Genomic DNA, 22027 nt, shown 5'->3' on the forward strand with positions numbered 1-22027 from the left:
GGATAAATCACGGCAAGAGCAAAAAACTGGTCTTATGGTCGTGTGTGAGGATAATGAACAGATACTTTTGCGGTGGCGATAAAAAATCCCGACATGAGAGTCAAATATTCCATAAATGTAATCTTATATTAATTAAAAGTAACGCGCGACAACTATGTACCTAGTTGAATAAAAATGTATTCAGATTAAGAAAAATGTCCTTCGACGGAAATATTAATCAAGTACATCAAAAAATTCTTAAAATATTTACTTAACAATTGCTAAACAATTACATAACATACACACAAACACAATTATCACAGTAAGAACTGCCGATATAAGTGAAAACTTAAAACTATGTACTAGCAGTGTTTTTTTTTTTGTTTTTTCAAATTAAAAACTAAACGTAACACGGGGTTATTCAAGGCGTGGACCAAAAAATTCCTGAAAGGTCGGCAACGTATTGGCGGTTCCTCTAGTACTGCAAATGTAGGGCGGCGGTAATCACTTAACATTAAGTGACCCGCCTGTTCGTTAGCTCGCTATTTTTGTTTAAAGATAAACTAACAACTTTTTTACGCGTATTTACGTATTTACAAATTCGTTTAACTTTTCTAAAAACAACGATATTCACAAGCGAAAAAAGAAAAAAAAAGAAGAAAACTTAAAACCCATTAAAATCCAAAAGGAAATCGATATAATATCGTTCCACTCGATAGCTAAATCGTTCTTTCGATCACGACGCACCGTATCTCGTTCGAACAGTGACGTATGGCCAACTGATACGCCCGCGCTGCGTTATGGAAATTGAATGCAAATGCGATGCGCCCCGCTTAATTTAACTAAATAAATTGATGCATGCACGTAACATGCGTGCAGGAGCTATTAGGTTTCGGTATTGATCGTTAGGATCTGTTCCACGAAATCGGGATGATATTCTGCCTTTAATGAAGATAACCTTTATCTTTTGAATTACAATTTATGAATAAAATATTTGGTTAGGATATTTTTGGGCTCACATTCCAGAGTCATCAGTTTTATTAGCATCCTTTCTATATTCAAATTATTGTTAAGTGCTTGTTTAAAGTCAATCAATACATCTAAGAAGAAAAGTCCTGACAATTTAAACTTCATCTCTCGCAGCACTGCCAGTCCCGTCGTAACCACGATTTATGCAACTGAGCCGAAATATCAGCAGTTAAAAAACACCAAGTTAATCGTAGTAACTATGTACCCGTTATCTACAATATAAAATATCGTTAAACCACGAAATAAGCTTAAAATCAAGATATCATTTTCTTAGAGAATGAAAATAATTGCCAGTAGTAAGTAGGTATAGAAACGAAACATTCGACGATCGACGCAGATTAAAAAAAAGTCACCACTTACCCAGATAATCAGAAGCAAAAACATCAAAGGCGTTCTTATTAAATCATACAGCTCTTATCTGTACCTACCTAATTAATTACCATAGCCCAATTATAGCGAGCGATGAATCAATTCTGTCGGCTATGTCAAGTCGCATATTGATTGCACCCTGTATCTTGTGATTATGGCTATGGGAAGGACCATAGTGGAAATAAATCTGGTTTATCATAATAATGAATTAATGAATGATATACTTTTTAACCCCCGACCCAAAAAGAGGGGTGTTATAAGTTTGACGTGTGTATCTGTGTATCTGTCTGTGGCATCGTAGCTCCTAAACTAATGAACCGATTTTAATTTAGTTTTTTTTGTTTGAAAGGTGGCTTAATCGAGAGTGTTCTTAGCTATAATCCAAGAAAATAAGTTCAGCCGTTTGAAAGTTATCATCTCTTTTCTAGTTACTGTAACCTTCACTTGTCGGGGGTGTTATAAATTTTTAATTTACACTTGTATTATAGGTATACCACAAAATTATTACAGAAAAACTAATACAAAGCAAAACAAAAATAAAATTTAAGAAGTAAAGCGTAGATGTACGGTACGCATTGAGGGCCAAACGTCTGTGTTGCAATGCGTGCTAACTGCTACCTGATATTTTTCTGTATGTTGATAGTAAATTAAAAAAAAATACGCGCTTGCTACAAAAGTAAAATATTTTCACAAGAACTTAACTGTATAATTGGTTGTTTTGCTAATTTAATAACTTATCCAGATATACGATATACGAGTATCAAATCAAAGCAAAAGAAAGAAAAGAGCAACCGCCGAGTTTCTTGCCGGTTCTTCTCGGTAGGAAAGACATTCCGAACCAGTGGTAGATGCTTTTGACGATTCAAAAGAACTTGTAAAAGTCTAATTGAATAAAAATATTTTGAATTTTGAATAGCTTTAAACATTGATGTCGGAGCAATCTACCCTTTTATTAGCTCTATCAGTGGCTTTAACTGATTAAGTAGGAACTTCGTATATAATACATTGTATTATTTTCCGTTGCATACTGATAGTGCACGTACAATAAAAATATACCGTTTAACGCTAAGTGTTAAAAAAAGGTTAAAAGAAAATTGTCGCACCTCTTCCAATCAACCCGCGATTGCGGTACACGAGGACCTGATAAGATTCATTTAAATTCTACACTACACCGGGATAAAAGCAGAAAAGATAACAAAATCTACGCGTGCAATATTACCAAGTTCGTTAACACTATCCTTGCTTATTTCACACGCACATTTTAGGTAGTTACTTAAAACTGGTATGAATCATTTAAATTGATTTGTAACATTAAAAAAATAATTAAAAACTAACCCAAAAAAGTGATACAAGATCATAACGAACAGTGTGTTTGGTTACAATGTTGGCGACCACAGCCAAAAAGTATAAAAAGCTTGACAAGTTTCCTCAAGAAAACTATTGAGTACAATAATAATGTAAATTTTAGAATGGCAATAATAAAGCCGCGTTTCCATTGTACTAGTGTCTTGCATGCAAGTAGTAAGTAACATGGAACTTGAGAATTGGAAACAAACATGCACCTAAGCTGCAGGTCGCAAGAAATTATCTTTGAATTTGTAAACAAACTGTGGCTTTTATGGAAAACTGACGTAACTTCGCAAATAAAACTTTGGATATACAGTGCAAGCTCTGGCAAATAATATGTTTCTAATGCAAGTAATTAGAAGGCAAATGTGATGTGATGTCATACCAAAGATGAAAGCGTAGAGCTCAAATCTGGTCAAGCGTCATCTGTTGCATAGTAAGGATTATCAAAATATCAGTGTGAGTTTAAGAACCAAGCCGCAGCGCAGGCGAGGTTTTTTTTTTTAATTATATAGACTAGCGCTTGCCTAGAAGTTGCCTATTCACTCTTGACTTGAAGGTAGGTTTTTAATATTTACGTACTAAACGAGTGTTAATTATGTAAAGTTTCATACACTACTTTATCTGAACTCATATCTTAAAATCCAAACCATAAAATCTTGCTAATATAATATTTTAATTTTGATATTTTAATATTTTTTGTACTCACCTGATAAGTCTGAACCTCCTTAATCCATAACTTAGCTTCATTAGCTACATCGCTCAAACAATTTAATCCAAGTCGAGGCAAAGGACGATACAGTGTGATCGATCGTGTATTACATCGGTTCGATCAATACGCCCTATTTGAAATACCTTTTAATTGGAACAAGCTTTACCGACAACGCATCTCTCTTTTTACCGGATTATTAAAACTCAAAATAAATTGCTAGGTATATTAAAACTCATTAATTATTTTAGTGCTTGTTTATGATTCGATGGGATTCTCAACATTCCTACTCTACAATATTTAAACCCCATTGGGGTAAGTTCCTATTGGCAGTGGATTAGAACAACATTCTAAAGTTTTACATAACATAATATTATGTTATGTAAAAGGGAAAGGAAAGTGTTGTTTCTCCATCAAACAAAGCAAAAACTTCTAAACAGAAAAAAGTCAATTTCGAATGCGTGAATTTTTTTTTCGTGGGAACTTTTTGACTTTCCGGGATAAAAAGTTCCCACGATGTCACTTCCAGATTTTTAACCCCCGACCCAAAAAGAGGGGTGTTATAAGTTTGACGTGTGTATCTACGTATCTGTCTGTGGCATGGTAGCTCCTAAACGAATGAACCGATTTTAATTTAGTTTTTTTGTTTGAAAGGTGGCTTGATCGAGAGTGTTCTTAGCTATAATTGAAGAAAATCGGTTCAGCCGTTTGAAAGTTATCAGCCATTTTCTAGTTTTCTTATAGAGGTTTTTGTGTCGGGGAGGTTTTTTAAATTTTGAGTTATTAACTATATCATATGAATTTAACCATGTGAAAATCACTTTAATCCGTTGCTTTGCTGCTGCGTGGTTAAAGGACAAACCAACAAACAAACACAATTCCACATTAATTATACAATATTAATTCCAACTTTTTCGTCGAGGATTAAGAGAGAAATTCGATTAGAATGTCAATAAATCATTTTAGCGATGTTACCTTAATACCAATACGTGCCAGACGCCTGGTACAGTGTATCAATTTTATAGTGGAAAACAAGCTTTATAATTAAGAAGATAAGAGCTATGTCCATTGATTTGAAATACGCCTACGAAAGTCGTAAGTTATAAGTACTTTAAATTAAGGAAAGCATCCACGCATAGTGAGAAGATATTTATAGTTAATCGCTTTTGAAATGTAAATTGTCAATCAAGTTTTCTAAAGAACGATGTCTACCCTGCAGGTCTATGCAACTGTCTCGTTTTCCAAGTTAACTTGTTCCATCTGATACTGCATCATCACTTACTGTCATGATATCATTGTCAAAAGCATATCAGCTGTATCAAAATAAAGGTTTCTAATATATTATGGTCAGCATCACAATGATGTATAAATCCATCTTTCATTGATTTAAACAGGGAATGATAAAATAATCATTAGACATAAATAAGGAATGAACGAGTCATCCATTTATGACATTTTCTTTTTAAAGGTATATAGGTCAATGTCTTCTGAAAGCTTATAAATATTGAAAGGGTTCTAACACTGTATTTACTGTATTAGCATCAATGTAATATTATGGAACAAGCATAAATGTATATTGCATTAAATATTTAGAACATATAATGATTATAAGTATTTAGTGAAGATGAAGGAAGGGATAAATAATTTTTATTTAGTTTATAACCTTAATATGAATTAAATCGCTCGATTTAAATGAATGTATATGATTTCAAGCCTTTGCTCTGTCAAATAAGACAAGAATCACGCAAAACAGTCACACACTGTAGGTACATCATAGAAAAATGCACTTCATTTAAAGGCGGTTTATTTGTTTTTGGAGAACGATGAATAGCGCTTCTCATCTACTGGAGGCATGGCCTTAGTAAAATGTTTTAATATTCATTTTCATCATGCCGCTACCGATAACGTCAAGAAGATCATCTGTTCTTACATTAGGTGCTTTTTAGGGTTTCGTACCCAAAGGGTAAAACGGACCTCTATTAATATGTCACTCTACTGTCTGTCTGTCTGTCCGCGTGTTTCGGGTCTCTAGCTCATAGAAGTGAGTTACAACCTGAAATTTTGATATTTGGTGTAGAATGTTAACCCGAAACCGAATACTGTATTAGAAATTCAGTTAAATTATTTTTCTTGGGGGTACCCAATAAATAAAAAAGAAGTCGGAATGTTTTTTTTCTTAACCTAGCATGTGAGGTATTATCGTCTAGAACTCATTGTGCAGAATACGAATTTATTTTTATTCTGAGACCGAAAAATCAACTTAATCTCAAACACTGAACTAATTAGGAATATGAAATTTCGCGATATGTACCTACTAAGTACATTTAAATAACAAATACTGAAAACATAAAGCAGTATAGAACCTTTAACCAATACGTAACTATGCAAGGACCCCTAAAAGAGCGAGGTCCGACTCGCACTTGACCAGTTTTTTATACCGTGATCTCTTAATACAGTCTCACTCGGTTTGGAATTATTGATCTGTTATTGGCTTTATCAATTTAAGCATGGCAAATTGCATTTTAAATGAAGGTTTTGTTGATAGTGTTAATAACTGTGCCCACGACTAACTATTTAAAGTAAGAGTGACTATGACTTACATATATGTAAGTATCATTATTGTATGTCATGTAATAAAACATTTTCTTGACACCTATATTTTTAACAGAGATACGTCTACGTCATTTTAATTTCGCGCCAACGCAGTTCAATATACGATAACAGCTTTATATGCGTGGGTATTGGGTGCTAACTTTTCATAATGATCTGTGAAATCGATAAATATTAGTTAGATAAATAATTGGCATTTTAGTAGAAATATAAAGCTATGGCTAACTAACAATGCTTACGCAATGCAAGGCAAAAAAGATTATGTAGGTACTGTAAATTATTATGAGAGTCTCTATTGAGGTTCTCTTATAAAACTAACTACAAAACTAACTACAATAAAAAAACACCTTAAACATAAACAACCGAAAAAATAAATAGTGTTACCTTTTTGTGTCTTTTTGTGGTCAAATTAGTACATAATATATAATAACATATAATATACCTACCTACCTACAATAAAAAAATATTTAGCTGTAGGCATTAACATCTTAGGATTATTATAGCATATAAGCCTACATTAAAAAATATTAATGTAATCCTTTGATTTACGATATCACAACGAGATAACAACGCCTTCCGATCAATATTACTATTATTTTTCTATTAGATATAAGCGTGGAAATATTACGTAAACATGTCATCAATATAATTGCAAGAAACAATTATGTGTGTACAAAACGGATCTTTATTTTTTTATACAATAATGTCTATCGATTACGATAAATAACCGTGACGGAAAATAGCATTGTTTACGTGCGTGGAAGGGCATGGTCACACAAAGATATTATAAAAGTCTAGATAGACAAGGCTCGTATATTTTTTTTTCAATCAATTGAAAAAACTAAAAAACTCGACTGCGTAAAACAAACTCTAGACTTTACTGGTAGATGAAAAGCAAAAAACAAGCTTTGTAATGTATAAACTAGAATTTGATAAGATCATAAACATAAAAGGCCGATTCACACCAAGTACGTACACTTGACACGTGCGTAGTGACGCGCGTAAACCCTAACACACCGGGTTACGCATACATCCTCGCTTTACGCAAGCGGTATGCCGTGTTTCATACAATTCCATACATTACAACGCAATGGTTCGCGCTACGTCTACGCTTACGCAGCCTGTGTGAACGAGCTATTATGTTAGAAAGTGAATAGCAGGCGGTGGTAAGCTAATAGTTCTGAGTAGTGGGCTAAATATTGCCCCCGCCTGCCATACATTTCCTAACATTTTAAATTAAAAAGATAAAAAATTAAAATTTTATGTAATCATTTTAAAACAATTTTCCTTTTAGATCCGAAACTGTAGACCTTATACTATGTATAATAAATAATGTTTGGTAAAAAAGTCTAACAGTAACTACACCAATATGCCTGCACCTTAGTTTTTGCAGCGCATAATAGCGTTGCAACATGGCTGATTAATATGAATTATGACCGGTCATTATTTGTAAATCAAGTGTTTGTTATTATTCTTTACAGGGGTAGATGGCACGCGATCTCTGCAATTTGATATGCAATGTCTTTTGAACAATAAAACTACTCGTAGATATGAGCAAGAAAAATAAATTATAATTATTATACTACTGGCATTCTACTGGCAGATATGTAACAACCAAATCAGAATAAGTGTATGTACTTATTCTCTGTGCTATCATACTTATCATAGACCCATCATAGCGTGATATTCTTGCTGATTCAATTTAATTAAATAGAATATAAATAAATTAAATTCAATAGAATAATAGTACACCACCTCTAAATTATACTAAAATGACATATCTAAATGTATTGCTATCCCTTACATAACACTTCCTGTGGAAAAAAGATAACCCTACATTTGACCTGTTTTAGTTCCGAGATTGTAAACAACATAACTCAAAATTTAAAAACCCCCCGACACAAAAACCTCTATAAGAAAACTAGAAAAGAGCTGATAACTTTCAAACGGCTGAACTGATTTTTTTCGATAATAGCTAAGAACACTCTCGATCAAGCCACCTTTCAAACAAAAAAACTAAATTAAAATCGGTTCATTTGTTTAAGAGCTACGCCGCCATAGACAGATACACAGATACACACGTCAAACTTATAACAACCCTCTTTTTGGGTCGGGGGTTAAAAATTGACCACATAGTAAACTTATTGCATAGCATCACAGTTTTGTTAAAGTATATTGCTTTGAATGCTAGATGATAATTATTATTATTAAGTGCAAAGTGATTAAATAATATTTTTCGTTACAGAAGGTAGCTAATATTTCAATCACAATAGACGATATCTTATAATATTTCACCCATAAATGTATCAAAGGGCCACGAAGTTGCGTTTGAATTGTCCACGATTCGATCTATAATGTATGAGAAGTTGAATTTAAAGCCAAGCTTCAGATTCGCATGATTTGCTATGTATTTCCAAGAATATCTAACATTTTGTTTAAATTTTTTGCCGCGAAAATAATGTTTAATTCATTGACATGTCATGTTTTTCATATGCAGTAAAGTTCATCTGAATCTCCGAAAGAAATCTGTCATCTGTCTCCGGATCTCGAGAAAAAAATGACGAAAAGAACCAAGGGAACCGAGGCAAGTTGAAGTCGCTGCTTTTCAAATTTTCTAATGTATACGGGAGCCAAGCCTTGAAAGTGAGGATTCATATTTAAAATATACGGTCTTATTCAAGAAATTACAATTCCCTATAATATTTTCTTACACGTCTTCACTTTATTAAAATGAAATTTACAAGAAAAGTTTTGTGTAAATTTTGTTTAAAAGAAACATTTCTTTTAGTACCCCACCTCACAAGAACTCTTCATTCAGCCCAAAGCAAAAGATGATAATTTCTTTTTTGCAGACTAAAATACTATTGCAACAAATTTTTCTACTATTTTTTTTTTGTAATATCAAATCTGACGGACGGACGGACGGATGGACAGACAGACAGACAGACAGCAAAGAGATCCTATAAGGGTTCCGTTTTTCCTTTTGAGGTTCGGAACCCTAAAAATATGATCTCCAAACAAATAAAATAACCGATTGAGATTTGTAATAATATTATTATGGATAGGTACCTAATCGAAGCTAGCTACGCTAGTAATAGCCGTATAGATAACCATTATAGAACAAGTTACAATAGTAAACTGCCGGTGACTTCATTTGAAAGTTTACTATCAATAAATTTGTTGATTGACTTCCTGTTGTAGATCTGTATACTTGATTCTGTCGTTTTCTTTAATGTTTATTTACCGATCTCGTAAATAATCAACCGTTACTATTTGATGTTCTTTCAATTTGGTTAGTTTCAAAGTCGTAAAATGTTTACACAACTGTAATTGGGAGCCGGCTCTTTAACAGGGCTCTCTCCGTCACTTACTCCATACAATGGTAGTTCCAATTTCATTTGAATATTAAGCAACCAAAGTCTTTGAAACCGAATATTTTAACAGAAATCTAAAACACCACAGGCACAGATATTAGTTTCTAGATATTGTCTGCAAAATTTCATGGACTTTGGTTGCTTAGTATTCAAATGAAATTGGAACTACGTTTCTATGGAGCGAGTGACGGAGAGACCCCTCTTAAGTGAATTGGCCGGAAAATGTGTTTGAAATAATTGTGAGCTGATTTGTCAATTAGTGAATGACTCTATTGGTGAATGAATGTATTGTAAGTTTTGAAACGTAGCTCTATACATTCATTCAGTATACATGATCAAATCAAAAAGAAGCGGTCAAGGGCGAGTCGGGCCTCACTCTTTTAGGTTTCCGTACATAGTTATGAACACCTTTACTTATTTTATTTGTGAAATATTTCTTTTCCGAGCTAGAGCATCGCAATAAAACGTGAAAGAAAAACCCAAAAAATGCTCGTTTTGGTCACAGTATATATATTTCGTCGTTTGCAGGCGAAGACTAAACTTGCGTGTTTCTTTCATTCTATTTGATACACAATAATAATGCAGTCTTATATAGTATTCAAAAGATGGAAATCGAATAGGGAAATCTTTGGTTCAATATCGAAGCTCCTGTGATCCACAAACTTTTTCGCGGATTTTCATTTACTCCTCAAATTTTGTGCTAAATAGCATTTAATTAATAATGCTTTTATCTTTTCATTTAAGGGTTTACATCTATAGGGCAGGTGCATGGGACGCACCGGTACGGTAAACTGGTGTTATAAAAACAATATGGCCGGCTGTAACGAAGAAATATCTTTTTCACCTGATAGGTGTGCATTTGCCTTCATTTTATGGTTATAGGAAATGGTGTTGCATAAAAGCTCTATGATTACGAAATTACGGCGGTCTATTATTTTGTTTAATTAGGTAGACCAATGATTTTGCGATAGAAACCTACTTTGTACATAAAATTATGATTTCATTAAGTATGAGCTTTTAATTTAAGTTTCGTGTTTATGTTTCACTGTTTATGATTATTGAAAACAATTGGAAAAGTCGGAAAGTTGGCTTTCGAAACTTAAACGCAACTGTTTCCTATGAGTTTAGTTTATACAAGAAAACTGAGTTTTACAAAGTTTTTGTCAAAAATGTGGAAATCAAAAAGATCATTTGCAATTGTTGGATCAGACTGAGCAAAAAAAAAAAAAATAACCCATCTCATTTAGCTTATACCAAGCTAAAGATCTTTGTGTCACTAGTCAGTACTTGGCAGCATTCGTGTCTGTACTGACAGACAAACGGACAATAAACAAATAACAAGCCCTTAACAAGGAAAAGTGTCAAGTTATGGGGACAGAGACGAAGGCGGGTGGACTGATATTTCGGATTACGTATGTCCCGTATGCAAACAATGTTTTTGTTGCTTATGTAGTCCGCTGCTATTGTTTGGAGCTGCTATATAATATAGTTCAAAGAAATATAGTAGGTACTATTAATTTTTAATTCATGAAAAAACATTTGGGTTTGTACGATTTCGTTTTGTAGGTTTTGTTTTAGTCTAAGATCAAACGACTCCGTGCTGCTAATAAATTAATTTTTACTTTTTGCACAACATAATATTAATAAACCAATAAAAGATTTTAAACAAGTAATTTTAGTTTTATTTTACACACAGAAAATAGAAGAGAAAATTTTGCAGTCTATATCTCCATAATGGTCCTAAAAATATCAATGACTTTACAAAAATGCTGCTTGAGTAAGTACATTCCGCCAGCAGAATATTCTTGAATAATATTTGTTTACATAAAGCCCTTATCTATTCGCTTATACATAGAACTGGTCTTGGGTCTCTTGGAAACACATCAAGATATTTCCATCCAGTTCAATACTAGTCCGGCCCATTATCTTCCCTTGCTGATAAATCAGGCATTCTCAACCATTCTCAACACAAGGATCTTTCAGCTGTCAGTGTGGAATCTTACAGGACAGTACCGGGCTAGTTAGGTATTGACGTCCAATAATAAAGCATCGGAGAAGGAATGATGGACAATGGACAATGTACAATGGAGAATTGTGAACCATTGTTAAAGTGAAGTATGTGTGGTCATTGTGGAACTCTTAGAGTTGTGGAGCACTAAGGACACCTTTGAATAGTACCTGCTACACATCGGGAATTAAAGTGACGCAAAATCTAGAGCAAAAATTGAAATATATTCTGACTATTGCAGAATTGAATGATAAAAATTGGACGGGTCCTAAAAATATCTCACTAAATGTTGTCTAACTGAATGTAAGCATTTCCTAGATCTTTCGTGAAAGTTAAGGTATAAAAATCCACAGCTTCGTTCAACGAAAATATAAAGCGTCTTTATTTCCTACTTCATTACGTTACTAAGGGAACCTCAGTGCGAAACGTAAGCTTTTTAAAAGAAAGTGTAAATTAAAAATTTATAACACCCCTGACGAGTGAAGGTTATAGTAACAAGAAAAGAGTTGATAACTTTCAAAATGCTGAACCGATTTTCTTGGATTATAGCTAAGAACACTCTCGATAAAGCCAGCTTTCAAACAAAAAAAAAAACTAAATGAAAATCGGTCCATTACTTTAGGAGCTACGATGCCACAGGCAGATACACAGATACACACGTCAAACTTATAACACCCCTCTTTTTGGGTAAAAAAAAAATATACCTACTTACAATGAATTAAAAGAATATTGTAAGATGTCGGCAACATTGGTTTATTTTTCTGTGTGGCCATAATGGGTGACGAATGTTGGAATATACCAGGGTTCGGTCATCTCATATAGCGTGGTTCACATACGACCGTGTGAAGTTCTGCTCCGATGGCCGCGACGTCTTCAATATCGTCTTGTAGGTACGACACGGTTCCTTGAGTCCGTGGGAACATTTATTTTGGACTTTTGTACAACTCCATTATTTTATAGCTTTTTACAAGTCCGATACCGCCATGGCGCTTTTTTGCAATATCATATGATTTATGTGACTAGTTTCATTGACAATAGACAATTAAATGAATGTAATTTAATTTATGCAAAGCAAATGAATATTTTTTCCAGGATTGTTATCGTCTTATTGGAAACTAGCTGATGCCCGCAGCTTCGCCCGCGTGGATTGGTCAGATCCCCTGCAGCATCAGGATTGAGGAGTTGGACTCCAACTTTTTTATGAAACAATGTCGCAAAGTTCCTCTATCGATTAAAAAAGAAATGACGCAAATTGGTTCAGAAATCTCGGAGATTTCGGTGTACATAGGTAGAAAAACACAACTCCCTTTTTGAAAGTCGGTTAAAAAAGTAACCTATGTTACACCCTGGTCAATCCTCTACTTGTCTGTGAAAATCCCGTCAAAATCGGTTCAGCCGTTCCAAAGATTAGCCTTTTCAAACAGACAGACAGACAGACAGACAGACAGACAAAAATTTTAAAAACGTGTGATTCAGTGTTGGTATCGTTCAAATAACCATATGAGCTTAATATGAGGTAGTTATTTCGAAATTACAGACAGACACTCCAATTTTATTTATTAGTATAGATTTTACAATACAACATACCTATATCTAGTCTAATCTAATTATATTGTTAAATTACGCTATAGAATCGTGCCAAGAAGATTGGCTGCATTCCTTGAAATTTCAGGAATTGTTATCTAAATTAAGATAAAGTGATAAAATAATAATACAAAGATTCCGATGATTTGAGAACCTCCTCTTTTTTTGAAGTCGGTTAAAGACAAATTTATTTGGCTCAACAACATACATAAACATAACAAAACACATTGAATTAAATTAAATCTATACTAATAAATAAAATTGGAGTGTCTGTCTGTAATATCGAAATAACTACCGCATATTAAGGTCATATGGTTATTTGAACGATACTATAACTGAATCACACGTTTTTAAAATTTTTGTCTGTCTGTCTGTCTGTCTGTCTGTTTGAAAAGGCTAATCTTGGGAACGCCTGAACCGATTTTGACGGGATTTTCAGAGACAAGTAGAGAATTGACCAGGGTGTAACATAGGCTACTTTTTTAACCGACTTTCAAAAAGGGAGTTGTGTTTTTCTACCTATGTACACCGAAATCTCCGAGATTTCTGAACCGATTTGCGTCATTTCTTTTTTAATCGATAGAGGAATTTTGCGATATTGTTTCCTAAAAAATTTGGAGTCCAACTCCTCAATCCTGATGCTGCAGGGGATCTGACCAATCCACGCGGGCGAAGCTGCGGCATCAGCTAGTTATTTATAATATCAAAACATTATTGTGCACCTGTTTCCTGAACTAGTAAAAACTATGTCTCGGAAAACAGGGCTTCCAGCTCGGTGAATACAAAATAAACTAAAGAAAACCTGTGTGCGTGTAAATTAGATGATTAAAATAAAGCCGCACACTTTTTTTTTAAAGAAAAAAGCTCTTCCGTGATCTGTGCTTCCACCAATTGCAATCCGGGTATCTTTAAAACAAGAGTGAATAGGCACCTTCTAGGAAAACGCGTCCTATCTTAAGCCACATCATCACTTTCCATCACGTGTGATTGTGGTCAAGCGCTTGCCTATAATGAATAAAAAAACTCTATTGTTTATTGATGTCCGATAAATCTCTACAATCCAATATGAACATTACCATAATTACTCGAACAATAATAAATAAGCTAGACTCAATTGTTCCCCAAAGCCCGCATAAATCCACAATGCTCCCGATGCGTCACACTGCCTGCCCACTACGGTTCCCACGTTGACCTGACCCGGCAATTTATTGGCCCTCCGCCTTCGCAACTACCTGTGACCGCAGGTGCACCTTAAGAAACTAGGGTTGACACGTGGCAGCAAGATATTAAAAATTTTGCTCCATTTACTAAAGATCCCTCCCTTCCTGGCGCTGTGTTATAAGTGCTGTGGTCTTATTAGTTGGAGGTCCCGGGTTCGATTCCCGGCAGGGGTTTGGAGTTTTATAATTTCTGAATTGCTGGTCTGTTCTCGTGGAAGGCTTCGGCCGTGGCTGGTTACCACCCTACCGGCAAAATCGTGCCACCAAGCGATGTAAGATAAGATTAAGGGTGCTTTGTTTTGTTAAAAGTGACCGGGTTTTGTGTTTTACTGGTGTTTTTGGTGATGGGATTGACTGACTTCGTCTGTGTCAGCGAGAGCCGGCACAGACGAAGTCCATACTTGTATAATTTCCCTAACTTGTAAATAACTACAAACTTGACATCTTTGTAAAGCCAGACGAGAGAGAAAAAAAAAACAATACTTAAAGTAAGAAGAAGATAGATACACACAAATGGCACAGCCCTGCTCTCGTTCAGTGTACGGTGTTATGTGATTTTCTTAAGTCGTGGACACATGAGGTCATAGTTAAATAAGTAAAAACTTAGGGGCGTTATGGGAAGTGAGCACGGTAACATCACCATGTAATATGCATCAAGCTTTACCGACCCGTAGATTTTGTATACAATTATCATCACTTATGAGAAAATTAATTGCACATTTAACTTGTTCATATTTCGAGATCACAATTCACAATATTATTATGGGAACGGAATAATGGAGGGGCAAAAAAATTTAAGACAATGATTTCATTAAAATTAATATTTCTGTTTTATATTTTAAACGCACGTTAATAATGTTTATGCGATTATTAATTTTGAACACAATAAAAGGAAAAATATTAAATGCAAATTGTTATAGTTACATAATCTGAACAAAGAAGCATGCGTTATTTATAATGCGATAAGTAATACTGAAAACAACAAAAACATATTTGAATGCAAACGATTAAGTTAAATTAATTAAAGTTAAATTAAATTAGGATAACCTAATTGACCTTGGGAAGAGCCAAGACAAAATTGATTAATAATGTTTTTGTTTTTAATATTGTGACATGTTATTATTAAAAAATGAATTTGAATTGTGATTGACGTATAATGTATAATTATGAATATTCAATGACTATGACTATTGACTAGGCGAGTTAGTTAGTAATCCAATTAATTGGAACGTTTAAATTAACATCGTCTTTATTTAAATTACCAAGAATTTATCGAAGTAGTCTTGTGATCAAGAAAATATGTATGATGACCATTGTGGCATAAATTGCGTTATTTTCAGGATATAAAAAACTCCAATTAACAGCAATAACGCAGAAGGATATACTTGCGAGAAACATGTGAATTATCAATAGAAAAACTGTAATAACACCAGCCATTGTCTTAACAAGGATAACAAGTTTTTATTGAGTTTCGTAAATCAATTGTTTTATGTCAGTTTCCGTGATTGAGAAAATGATCTAAGAGACTTAACCTAAGAGAAAATGCAAATACATTATTATCCTGTGAAGATTCTTGATAGTTTTTATGAGTGTATTGATAGTTCTCCTTTACACTCAAAAAATATGGTTGTATTTCGATATAAAAGGTCGAACAAAGCCAAACAATAACAAATATTAAAAATACATTGTCCGGTGCAAAGTTCTTTAAAAAGGTCCAAAGAAGTCAGATGATTTCAAAAACTTGACTTTTTCAACAAACCTAGATACAATAATAATAAAACACAAGCTCACAAATCTAATAGACTGATGCTTGAAATATCCATGATACTTCCGTACAGATATTATAAATGCGAAAGTCGGTCTGTCTGTCTGTCTGCTCATTTTCACGGACCAACAGTTTAACAGATTTTGATGAAAATTGGTACAGAGTTAGCTTACATCCCGACGAAAGACATAGACTAAGTCGCGAGCATTAAGTATCTAGTGTTTAATAAAGGACTCAGAAAAGTCTGCTTAGCCACGAGTATAAAGCCGGCTCTACACTCGCACGTGAAGTCACGCCGTTAATTCACGCCGTGAATGTATACCGCGATCAACGCGTGAACTGTGTCCCTCCACACTCGCAAATCTTCACAGTCTTGTTCGTGACTATGGATGAAACCCTTTGTCGCGCGCCAAAAACCGACACTGATCGGGGAAAGGCGCGACGCGCGAACGCGAAGGCGTGAACGACATCTACACTCGTGATTCGCAGTTGTCGCGGACTTTCGCGGCCGTTCGCGCCGCGAGTGTAGAGCCCACTTAATACAAGTATCACCACCTACGACCCTTTTTCCCACGATCACGGTCAAGGAGCAGTGCCTTTTCCACTTCGATGCACAAGACGACGTCACATACAACAAAGTGTATTGCAAATTTTACGACTTTTAAACCATTAAAACAATTATCTACAAACTAGATCATAGACTGATTTATTGAACGGACTACTTGCAGTAAAAACTGATGAAGCAATTTAACTTGTAAGTACTAATCATGGTTACCTATGATATCACGATTACATAGTTAGCTGAAAAACTGATAGATCTTAGGGTCTCAAGGTGCTGAAATGACGTCTTCACACCGGAAAACGCAGCGTTAGTAGACACCCTACTAGCAGTGGCGTGCAGTTCACAGAAGTATAAAAGTACGGCCTACCCTAGTTGTACTAAATCAACACTTATTTTCCATTGTGACCTGCCAGAAAATAAGTTCATACCTTGATGATTACCCTGGCTTTAAACTCTGTGCACGCCACTGCCTTACGACGTATAGGAGAGACCTAAGTATATCGTCGTACGAGAGACCTATGGTTCAGTAGTGGATGTATATCGGTGGACGACGACGAAGATACGAGAGATATTTTCTTTTCTCTTTTCAGCTCTTAATTACTGAGCTTCAATGTGGAGAAAAAGATGCCGAAAATAACGTTCCAAAGACATAATGAAGACATGCTTTTCGAGGCACTGTTAGTAACTACTAACTGTGTAGTTAGTGTCTACTGTCTGTTAGCTAATTTTCAAGGAAACAATAATATACTTTCAGACTTTGATTTGTAGAGAATATTTTGATAGTACCTAATATTCTTCAAGTAGGGCATGAAATTCACTTACCTTTATATGCGTCATCCTATGGTAATATAGATTCGAACTGGCTGTGAATCTTTTTCCACAATGTTGGCACTGATGAGGCTTTTCCCCGGAGTGTATTCGTCTGTGTGTGTTCAAACTGCTTGATGTGCTGAAGCCTTTGTTACAGACCATACAGACGTGTGGCTTTTCTCCTAAAAGAAAATATGTTCTTATAGCGTAAGCCACCTTACCAAAAATAGAGAAATAAATGACAAGTGTAAATTAAAATTTTGTAACACCCCCGACAAGTGAAGGTTACATTAACTAGAAAAGAGCTGATAACTTTAAAACGGCTAAACCGATTTTCTTGGATTATAGCTAAGAACACTTTCGATGAAGCCAAGTCACCTTTCAAACAAAAAAAAAACTATAATAAAATTGGTTCATTAGTTTAGGAGCTACGATGCCACAGACAGATACACAGATACACACGTCAAACTTATAACAACCCTCTTTTTGGGCCGGGGGTTAAAAATAGTGCGTAAGTATTTTTGCGGTTCATCTCTTTGAATCATAAGCGTGTTTTTTTAAAGATGCTTACCCGTATGCGTTCTCATATGCCTTTTTAATAACGATGGTCTATCAAATGCTTTTCCACAAACTTCACAAGGTAATAAAGCACGTTCTGACTTTGTGGGTCTTCTTTGGATTTTTGGTGTCATATTTTCTAATAACTCATTCGATGAGGCTACTGACGATGATGTAAGGGAATCGCCGGATACTGATTTATGTTCATCTTCTGTACCTGACGGAGGGGATATTGGTAAAAGGACTCTAGATAGAAGGGATGTAGAGAGGTCCAACGGTGAATCTGTGAAAGATAAAGAACATCACATTTGGTTTGTCTTTAGGCTTACTTTGATACGTAATTTGCTTGAGTTAAAATACGTCGTATCTAAAGTGAGTTCCTTTGAAAGTTTGATGGACTGACCGCAAAAAAACTAAAGCATGTTACCGTAAAAGGTTGGCGCTAAGCCGATGAGTCAGTCAGTATATTTCAATACCATCCAAATTTATTCACCATTAAAAACCATGATTCAATCAGAGCACACAATTTAATGAACCAATTTATTGAAGACCGTAAAGACGACGTTATGGCCTAGTCTAGACAATTTAACTGTAGCAAACTAGTTTTAGTTAGACCTTATTAATTATATGCAAAGTTATAACTTATGGATATCACTAATAAATCTTTCACCACTTTACGTAGGTCGGTAGATGAAACGCATTAACAGGGCTCTCTCCGTCACTCACTTCATACAATCGTAGTTCCAATTTCATTTGAATATTAAGCAACCAAACTCCATGAAATGCAGACATATTCTAGAAACTAATATCTGTGTCTATGGTGTTTGAGATTTTTCTAAAAATATGTAGTTTTAAGATTACAGGGGCTCAAAGATTTGTATGTAAATTTTTAAGACCGCGTAACTTTGAATCGAATATTTTAACAAAAATCTGGAAAACCACAGACATAGATATTAGTTTCTAGAATATGACTGCAAAATTTCATGGACTATGGTGGCTTAATATTCAAATGAAATTGGAACTACGTTTGTATGAAGCGAGTGTCGGAGAGACCCCTCTTAATTAGATGCCGTGAGTTTTTGTGCTAGATTAAAGGATAGGTTATCGTTTGTACAAGTATTCAACATGATTGCTTGAATTCCTCAGTATGGAATGGTCATCAAAAAGATAGGCATCTCAGTGGACAGATTTAAAATTGCATGCAAATTCATTGCTCTTTAGAGTTTCATAATCCATTTATAGTGGAAATAGTTTCAATATTAATGGATGTCGGCGCGACTGTTCTTTGTTTATCAGTTATGTTTAACATGTTTTTCTTACTAAATTTTTAATTTTTAAAACACCTACTTAATTACGTTTCATAATATGCAATATTAACAAGAAAAAAAGCTTCTATATTCATAGCTGCCTGTATTTACGCGTTATGGTTTTCTCCAACTACCCTCTTATATGCCTACTACAACTTTAGTAAAATTGATATTCAATAAATGTAAGCACTCCATCTCATACTTTTAAGTCTTTATCAGGCTGAATTTAGTTATGTTTTAACTATTAAAATCTAATCAAATTAAAGTTACTGGATATGCAAACCTTCAGACCCAAAATGTTATTGTATATTACTAAAACGTAGTGTATGATCGAGTCTAAAGTTTTGCAACTAAGTATAATTACCTATTATCCTTGGAGCTTTATCAATTTTTGAGATACTGTGGTACAACGTCGTATACAATATGAACATATCGATGTATGTAAGCATCTTTAACAGTATCGATATTTTTATACTCGTTTCCGCCGACAGCTGCATCGGAATCGGGATTATCGATGCGTCTGCGATCGGATCTCTTTAGTGAGACAAACGTGCCGCGTTCGTTATCGGAATATAACTTAACCGCGGTTAGGGCGTGTTTATAGCGGCGTGAAATTATAATTAATACAACTAGACGTCATGTAATTGATTATTTTTAATTTGTATGCAAATTGAACATTTTTAAGAACTTTTTTATTGAAGTTTTATTTTTTACTAGAGATACAATCAAACACTATAAACTTTTACGTACTTATTTGCACCATCCTAAGCGTGAAAAATCATCACAGATATGAAAGCTCGTCATCAGAGGTGATAATAATGTATGAAGTGCAACGACCTCCATACACTTTGTACTAGATGAGTCGTTTCGGACAAAAATATTGTTCCATGAAGCGGTCTAAATTAGTATGACAAACCATCAAGTTAAGCGACTTGCAGCCCGCAATTATTTTAATTCGTAATGACCATCTAGTGCATAGTACATAGTGGTCATTGACAAGGCGCTTTTGACGTCATAAGTGCCTATAACATAACGTCATAAGTACTCGTTAAGTCGTATCTCGACTTTAAATAATATAGATGTATCTACATAGATTTGTATGGGAAAACAAAAAATAATTTATTGATTTGTTAAATTATGAATAACTAGGATGTTATCTATCTCCATTCCAAATTTCAGCCAAATCCGTCTAGTAGTTTTTGCGTGAAGGAGTAACAAACATACACACACACACACACACACACACACATACAAACTTTCGCCTTTATAATATTAGTGTGAAGTGTGATTCTTATTTAGGTATAGGTAGGTACCTACTAAAGTAAAATAGACCTGTTGTTTGGGTGACTTTAAACATTTTTAAGATAACGTAGAGTATAGGTAGCTACTTGGTTCCGTATAATCCAACGAGAGATATTTTCCATTTCAGTCCTTTAGGTACTCATAGTTTCAAAGACCACCAATAACATTCAACAGCTAAACTACTAGAAATAATTAACACCTACATTACATAAATCCAGGTAAAACTATTTAAACATATCGACACGGGCACTAAACATCATTATACAGCTAACGAGAGTCATTTACAGATGTCACGCGCTCCTTATCGACATAAAAAGACTATCTCGACTACCGAACCGAGGGAATCCTTTGATGTGCCGCCGCAGTTTATGGAGAGGTGACAAGTATGTGCCGATATGTATACCCACTACAGCTATATTAAAATCGCACAGACATACCGTTAAATGTTATGTTGTAAGCTGTGATAGCCTAGTGGTTAGAAAGTCTGGCTCCTAATTGGAAGTCGGGGGTTCGATCCCGGGTACGCACCTCTAAATTTTCAGTTATGTACAATTAAATATCACTTGCTTTAACGGTGAAGGGAAACATCGTGAGAAAACCTGCATGTTTGAGAGTTCTCCATGTTCTCAAAGTTGTGTGAAGTCTGCCAATCCGCATTGGGCCAGCGTGGCAGACTATAAACCCTTCTCACTCTGAGAAGAGACCCGTGCTCAGTAGTGGGCCGGCAATGCGTTGATCATGATTATGTTGTAAGTAAATGTAAAGTTAGATATATCAAACGAATCCGTAACAAGTGTAAATTAAAAATTTATAACACCCCCGACAAGTGAAGGTTTACAGTAACTAGAAAAGAGCTGATAACTTTCAAACGGCAATCGGTTCATTAGTTTAGGAGCTACGATGCCACAGACAGATACACAGATACACACGTCAAACTTATAACACCCCTCTTTTTTGCTCGGGGGTTAAAAATGTGATTATGCAAAACGAAATCAATAAAATTAGAATTATGTTCTCAATATAATGAATCTGCAATTCAATAAAACCGTTCTGTTCCGTTCTGATCTGTTCACCTATCAGTTTCAATTCCTGCATAAGTACTAAAAGTTTTTCAAATTATTTTTTTAATCTAAATAATCAGATATTCACCGAAAGTTAATATTTCATGACTAACTAACAGGTTTGCAGTTATATCGTGCTCAAGTGCGATATTCGAAGCTTATAGCAAATATTTTCGTACATTAATTACAATAAATCAGTAATACAATCAATTTGATACGATTTCATGCGTCGTCTATTGCCTGTGATTATCGACCGGTAGTAAATTCACATGTTGTGCCACTTTCACCAACATTCGGTGATTATGACCACCTGTTAAAATATATACTACGTACGTTTTAATCTGTTTCACCTTTCCGTTGCAAACACACTTCCTTGCTTAACTTTAGATTTTTTATTTCTAGTTGTTTGGTAATTGAAACTATACTTAAGGGG

General features: G+C 34.6%; 1 protein-coding gene and 1 long non-coding RNA gene across 2 annotated transcripts in view; both read right to left on the reverse strand.

Moving 5' to 3' along the window:
• LOC123869478 (zinc finger protein 177-like) overlaps positions 1 to 22027 on the reverse strand; it is a 96754-nt gene that overhangs the window by 16138 nt on the left and 58589 nt on the right. The window contains exons 4-5 of the mRNA XM_045912403.1: positions 17938 to 18207; positions 17379 to 17548 (exon numbers count right to left, since the gene is read on the reverse strand). Coding sequence (XP_045768359.1) covers positions 17379 to 17548; positions 17938 to 18207 — 440 coding nt within the window. The remainder of the gene's footprint in view (positions 1 to 17378; positions 17549 to 17937; positions 18208 to 22027) is intronic.
• LOC123869479 lies at positions 1471 to 17003 on the reverse strand. Its single transcript, XR_006796900.1, has 3 exons — positions 16875 to 17003; positions 13479 to 13486; positions 1471 to 1481 (listed from the first exon to the last, which is right to left on the reverse strand). It is a non-coding gene; the product is annotated as an uncharacterized LOC123869479 (long non-coding RNA).

This window comes from Maniola jurtina, chromosome 11 (genome assembly GCF_905333055.1).
Source record: "Maniola jurtina chromosome 11, ilManJurt1.1, whole genome shotgun sequence".
Lineage (NCBI taxonomy): Eukaryota > Metazoa > Arthropoda > Insecta > Lepidoptera > Nymphalidae > Maniola > Maniola jurtina.